Here is a 7,418-nt window from a genome sequence, read left to right on the forward strand (position 1 = left end):
TAACTATATATGTATTAAATTATAGTTGACATATAATATTATTCAACAGCAGCTTCAGATGTATAGTGCAGTAGGCAGGCCTCTACACCATCTATGAAGTGGTCTTCCTAACAAGACATGAGTTCATCTGGCCCCCTAAAAATATTTACAACATTATTGATTATATTCCCCAGACTGTCCGTTCTATCCCTGAGGCCATATTGTAGTTACCGATTTATGTTGTCTCGTTCCTTCCCCTTCTCCTTCATTCCCACCCCCTCCCAACTAGCAACCCTCAGTTTTTCCTCCACACAGGCAATTTTAGATTATCCGGTGGTCTCACTAGGAGAGTAAAAAGAAACAGGTGAAATTAATTGTAATAATATATTTCATTTAATTCAGTATATTCAAAATATCATTTCGACATGTAATCAATATTTTTAAGTTACTAATGTGATAGTTTACATTCTTATTATTCATACTATGTCTTCAAAACCTGATGTGTATCTTATACTTCCAGCACAACACACCTCAGTTCGGACTAACCACGTGCTCAATGGCTTATGCAGAGAGTGGCTGCTGCACAGGACTGTGTACGTTCCCGGGAATCTGGTTTTTACAGGATTGTCTCCTTTGGTTCTCTAAGGAAAATCTAGTTCATTGAATTCCATTTAAAAATTTATGTTGAATTCAATCTCATTTTAGTAACCTGACCCATTTGCAAAATCTGTGGGTCCTTTTGTATTTTTATCACCATCCAAATGGTATTTGTAAATGTTTCCCAGTTACCATAATCATGTTAAATAACACTGACTCTCCGTCTACCTCAGCCCAATATACATCGTCATCAACTCAAAACACCACTCCCTTTTTCTCGTTATATCTTAGCTCATTTCCCATTCTGTGTTCTACTCCCAACCAATTTGCACTCATTTTGTAAGAAAAATGCTGTGAACTGCTGTGGCAAATAACAGCATTTTACATGGATTCCCTTTCTTCAGGAAAACTTGGCACTCTGGACAGATTTCAGCTCATTGCTCTTAACTACCTACAGGTTTGGTAGAAAAGAGAGAAACATGAAAATCCAAGGGGAAGTATGAGTCAAATTGCCTTTTTGCTCAACCAGCCTAATTCTTAGGGAGCAGGGCAATGTTTTGCTTTAACGGTTGGCGAGAGACAGTCTTGCTTCACGTTTTCTCTCAGTTCCTATGCCCGTGGGGAGGACTCCTCATTCCTCTAAGAGCGAAGGTGGGAGGATAAGAACCTAAATGTCACTTAAACAGAAATGAGCAGCTCAGATGCCACCCTAACCCCAACAATAAGAAATCAGGGCTGAACTTAAGGGGTCAGGGAAGCTAGTTTGAGGGTGTACAATTGTTTAAAACCCTCTATCACCCTCTTTTTATTTGCTTTTTAGGAAGAAGCCCTATTTTTAAAATTTAGGTTTTACTTTTAGTGGGAAACAGATTCTTTATTCAAAGTGCTGGATTGATAGAAAATCGGTCGGTCACGGCCCAAGGGCTAAGATGCAGGCCCCACACATACACCATTTCTGTGGCTTACCCCACACATGGCTGGAAGAACCTAGAATCCTCTCTATCAGGCCATCACTGGGTCCCGAGACTATCCAACAAAAGACTTGAAACACCTGCCCAGAGAATAAAACCTGAAGTCTTATGGGTGCCCTTGGTACCCGCATCTTCCTTGTGGGGATTTCACTCCCAGTGTTAGTTTCTACGAGTTCCCTGGGCAAGGCTCCAGTTCTCACCAGACCAGCCTCACTGTTCCCTGCACCTCCCAGGCCACTTCACTACAGATAAGCCTGTTCGGACCGCCTCACACGGAACTGACCTCCCTTCCCAAACATGTCCCATGTCCTCATCTCTGTACTAACTTTCCGTGTCAATGCTGTCTCCCCACCTCACTGTAAGTTCTTAAAAGACTGAGACTGGAGACCACGGTTTAGTCATCCTCACATCTCCCTGCAGAAGCTGGTGTCATGCCTTATTCATAGAATGCCCTGACGGTGTGGATGTTGATGAAAATGGCAATGAGAAACAAGATGAGTGCAGCTCTGCTGTCACACCATCACCACCAGCCACCACACAACCAAGTAGCCCGAACCCTCTGCCCAGTGCTGTGAGGAGGAATGCATTGCTCACAGCCACAGAAGCGGCTCAACAGCCAGTTTGAAAACAGGTCAAGTTTTTTCTTCACACTGCATTCGTCGTCAAGACCCAAGCTGCTCAGCCTGGGTTTGCCACAATGGAATGGTACAGGAGACACAGACAGAGAAGGGGATGACATTCATTCACTCAACCGAAACACACACACACACACACACACACACACACACACACACAGCAGTGATGGACACTGCAGATGCTTATCCACCCATGTGTAATAGCGAAGGCAGGCTGTGTCTCCCCAAAGATGCCCCTGGGAGCTAACTAGTCTCTGCCAGGAAGCTGAAGCTCCCCAGGCTTCTGTAACTCAGGACGTTGAAGTAGTCGTGGGGCTCATCACAGTCATCTCCCCTCTGCTCTCTGCAGAGGCCGGCAGGCACAGCTTCTGCCTGGACACAGCTTCCATGGGGTGACAGAACGCGGGGACCCCATTCCTCCTGCTCCAATGGCGTTCTCCTGAGGCCACTGTCCACAGAGCGGATTCTGAGAAATTTCTTCTAAAAACAAATTACAAAGTGAGTATGGAGGGATGTTGTTCAAAAGTTACTCCCCAACGTGCTACAGAATTATAATGATCGCTCTCTTCCTTTCTCACACACACACACACGCGCGCGCGCACACACACGCATACACACACACACACACAGAGAAGCAAAGTTCTGTTCTTACCAACAGCAATTCCTTAACCCTTAATTTCTCAATCGCATCACAGCTAGATGTCAGTACTAACCACTCCACTGAAAGGACACTTGCTACACATGCGATGTGCCCGTACTTCATTCTTTCTAGCAGCTGAGCCTAGCGCAGCAGCTTCCGCTCCTCCCTCACTCCTCACTGCACCTGGCGCTGTTGACCTCTTCCTTTCCTAAACTTTCTCCTTCCCCAGCATCCACGGTGTCACTCTCTCCTGGTCCTCCTCCTCCTCCTGTGAACGAACCCTCACCTTCATTTTCAGCAAGCCCTGCTCTTTTTTTTCCTGCTTACACGTCAGCTCCCCAAATAAAGGAGTTTCCCAGGGTTCTGTCATCTGCTTTCTCACGTTCCACACTCTCTCTGAGTCACTTCATCTAAATGCACATCAACAACCACCCTCTTTTCTCTGCTCTGAGCTCCAGACCCAGACGTGCTCCTGCGAACTGGGCATCGCCACCTGCTGACCCACAGCAAGCTGAGACACAACCTGTCTCAGAGGAACCCATCAGACTGTCCCTGCGCCCACAGTCTCTGTCCTGGTTTATCACACCAGAAATCTGGAGGCCAATGTTAAACTCCAATTAGCCAAAAATTCCCATCCAACTTTACTCCTCGGTAGCTCTGAAATTGATCCCCTCTTTTCCACCCCTACTTCCATGTCTTATCTCTCATCTGTACCTCCAGACTCACCTGCCTCTGGAGCCCCTTCCCTCTAATCCCACTTCCACATGGCCACCAGCAGAGTGACCTTGCAAAAGGCAAGTTGGAGCAGGCCGTGCTTTCACCACACCCCCTCCGATGGCTCCCATTGTCTATAGGGGCCACAGGAGGACTTGAGGGGATTTGTAAAACTGCTTATATGACATAAAAAACATTCCGTGAGGGTGCATTCTTCTGGGGGTGAAGTCCATAATTTAACTGCATTCCCCACAGGAAACTGTGCGGGATGCCCCCAAAACGCCCTTGGTGACTTGGCCACACGCACCTTGCCAGCTCCATGTCCTGCAGCGCTTCGCCAACCAACATTCCCACCTGTGGGAGAGGGCCTGAGGGTGGAAAGCTCCCTTTTCTTGAGAACCTGTTATGAGCACAGACTGGGCTAGCCTCTCATGTCATCTCAGCAACACCCCTATTGAAGTTTCCACTTTTGAGTGAGCTAACAGGCACAGACAGGTGCAGTCATTTGCCTAAGGACAAATAAAATTCTGACTTGGGTTCGTTCGTCTGACTTCAGGCCATGCTCTTTGTCCTCAGCCAAGCTGCCTCTCATCTTACCACTTCTAGAATGCCAGGCAGTTTCCTGCCTGCCCAGCTTTGTATATGTTGCACCCATTGTCCATTTCCTGTAGCTCCCTGAAAAAGCTGTCTACTGAGTCCTCCAGACTCAGCTCCCGAGTGTGCTGTCCAAGAAGCCTTCTCTTCCTGGGAAGCCACATTTTTCCCATGTGCCAGAATATGACCCTGGACATTCTCTGTTGTAGCACTGAATGCTTCTAGAATGTACTTGTTTACCCTCCATCTTCTCGAACCTGTGAGCTCCCTGAAGGAAGGGCCTGTGCTGTGTCCCTCTTTGTAATCTCAGAGCCCATAACAGATGCTCAATGTATGTCTTAGGACTGAAATGTGCACACACACACACACACACACACACACACACACACACACACACACCCTTCTACAGCCCCATACCTAAAGACCAGATTTTCCAAATCAAAGTAGGGACTCATGGTCAGACAACTACAATTGCATTTGTGAGACAATAATAGGCCAGAACAGTGAAACCTGTTTGGGAAAATCAAGGATGTGAAGTCAGCCATCACATCCACATGAGAGCATCATAGGTGAGGGCTGTGCAAAGGCAAGGAAATTAAAAAAAACCCAGCAGGCACACACAGGATGGCAGGAGAAATGCTTAACATCGCCCAGTGCAAAGATGACAGCCTCTCAGCCTTCCCGGATGCTGCTCTAAAGCAGGTGGCTCACCCCCACTATAGGTCAGAATGACAGAATTACACAGAGCCACATGCAGGCTTGGAAAATAACAGCAAACCAACTAAATTGCATTCTGCTCTCCTTAACCCCCGGCTCCCTCTCAAGCACCATTATTGGCTAGCCTCAAGCTCAGCAGTGCATAAATATACGCAGGGGACTTGAGAGGGAGGGTGGATGGGGCCTCATAGATGTACACCGTGAGCAAATGTGAAAAATCAGGGTGACGCCACAAATGCAGGCCCTAAGAAGATGGGCCTGCAGAGAGGCCATAGCCTCAGAAGCACACACATGAATCAGGTAGTATCCCCACCCCCATGTCCGCACTATTTCATTCGTTCCTTTTCAGTAGAAGTGGCTGCACCTTATCTACCATAAGTATGAAGAAAAGAGGTGATTATCATAGGTCATGCTGATGCTATGCTCAAAAGAAGTTCGACATCCCTTGTCACAACCCAATCCATTCCTAAAATATGTATACCCAATTCATTCTCAAAGCACTGATGTGACCTTTTGTGCTGATGTGTTCTTGTCCCCACTCGTAAGTCTAGCCACCCTTGCCTTTGAGTCTTAGGACTCCCTTGGCTTCCAAAAGTCCTCTGGGAAATGTAATATGCCTGAGTTGGGTCACTCAGCTGTCCCGTTTGCATTCCACCCTGCACGGAAGACTCTGTAATTGTAATCAGTGTGAAAAACAAGTCTGGGATTCGTGCACTGCTGGGATAAACAATGCCCTCTTGAAGAGTCTGAGGAGCATCGATAGTGGGGTTCACAGCCATTGTCCTGGAGCTGGACAGCCCCTCTCTCCTTTACCTCACAGATCCCCTGGGGGGCACTTCTGCCAGTAGCTGCTTAGCAAATAATATTCATGCTTTTAGCCATGATCAATCCATGCAATATAAATATTTATTGAACACCAAGTATTATACAGTGCTATGATAAATAAAATTTATAATAAGAACATATTTATAAGAATAATCATTATCAATGCATGCCAGGAAAAGTGCCAAGTGGCTTACTTGAATTATTTGACGTACGTTTTCCCACAACCTTATGAGGGCAGCACCATAATTTTTCCCAATTTGCAGATAAGGGCGGGGAGGCTCAGCAAGGCCAGGTGACATAGCTACTCAAGAGGCAGGCCAGGATCCAAGCCTAGTCTTATTCCAAAGGCCATGCTCCTAAACACTTCAATCCACTCACTCTTGGGGTCTGTAGGAATGCTGTTGGTGCCCTGCTCATATCCTCTCTACCTGACCAGTGCTCCCATCCCCTAGACCCTGGCAGCATAGGCTGTGAGCAGCTCACAGCTGAGCGAGCCGTTCTCTGGAGAAATTTTCTTGGGCCCTCCTTGGTGAGCAGCCAGCAGTCAATGACTGACTGAGGTGGGTTTTTTAAATGGTCAGCTCCTTGTCCTCAGGTGCAATTCTTGCTTCTGCATACAATTCTTGCTTCAACCAAGTCTCCAGCTGAGACCACAACCCACTGAGTTTTCTTCCCTTAGCCCTATCCTGCTTCCTTCAATACCCTTCATCTGAGAGGCTGTGCCAGTAAATCCTGTCATGGGAATTCACATGTCAGTCTCTATTTCCAGCAACCTGATTTACAACAGTTGCTCCTGGGAGTGGCCCTAGAAGGGATGTCGAAGGAAAGCCCTCACCAGCTGGATGGGAATACAGACCCTACCATGGAGGGTGAAATGGGACGGGACACAGATGGAAGGGGATTATGAGCTGATGCAACAACTCTGACACCCAGAAGTAGGGGGTGATTATTAAGACTGTGGGACTGGGCGACTTGCTAAATTCCCCTGGGGCACTGAAGAGAAAAAGTTGCTGACAGATCTATCAGCAACTGAAAGCAAAAAGCGTGAGAGTCAAAGGTCTTCCTTGGCAACATTTAAAGAAGCACTTCAGCACTGAAGGCCAGACACAGGACCTCACTGTAAGGGACACGCAGCTTCAAAGAAGGCTGGGGCGAGTCTCCTATACCAGGGTCTTGACAGGAAAAGAGGGGTCTCTGATCTTCCTTTATTTCTCATCCGACAGAAGTGCTGGGTAGCCCTGCACTACTGAAGGATTGTTAAAATCCGGTGAGCTAATTTACAAAAGTCCCTAGCACAGAGTAGATGCCCAAGAGGCAGCAAACTCCCAGGGGAGTGGCTTAAGGGACAGGCACGAAGTAGGAATTGTAGGTGACAGCAGGAGGGGAAAGAGACAGGTCCAACTTTCAGGAGCTCCCAGACAAGGAAGGGACAGAAAAAGAGCATGAACAACTTCACGAAAAAGCAGAACAAGGACCATGAAAAAGGCACAAAGAGCATTGGGTCTCTCTCTGGACAGAAAGAGGACCTGGAAGGACCCGGGGGGCAGGAGTAGGGTGCCCGTGACTGAGGGGGCATCCGGAGCTGTTACCTTTCTGGCATACGCAACCACTGCGATGGCTGCCACGCAGAGGACCGCCAGCACGGAGACTCCAAGCAATGCGATCTGAAAGCCAGGGCTGTGCTCAGACGCTGGAGGGGGGACAAAAGATAGGGAAGATAGGGAGTGGGCTGAGGCCAAAAGCAAG

The 7,418-nt window shown here is 47.6% G+C and overlaps 1 protein-coding gene across 1 annotated transcript in view; it reads right to left on the reverse strand.

Moving 5' to 3' along the window:
* Window positions 1-225: 225 nt before the first annotated feature.
* Window positions 226-7,418, reverse strand: part of TIGIT (T cell immunoreceptor with Ig and ITIM domains) — an 11,419-nt gene continuing 4,226 nt past the window's right edge. Inside the window, exons 3-4 of the mRNA XM_019652248.1 lie at window positions 7,262-7,362; window positions 226-2,662 (exon numbers count right to left, since the gene is read on the reverse strand). Of these exons, the coding sequence (XP_019507793.1) occupies window positions 2,426-2,662; window positions 7,262-7,362 (338 nt within the window). The 3' untranslated portion in view covers window positions 226-2,425. The remainder of the gene's footprint in view (window positions 2,663-7,261; window positions 7,363-7,418) is intronic.

The sequence above is a fragment of the Hipposideros armiger genome, unplaced genomic scaffold (assembly GCF_001890085.2).
Source record: "Hipposideros armiger isolate ML-2016 unplaced genomic scaffold, ASM189008v1 scaffold_176, whole genome shotgun sequence".
Lineage (NCBI taxonomy): Eukaryota > Metazoa > Chordata > Mammalia > Chiroptera > Hipposideridae > Hipposideros > Hipposideros armiger.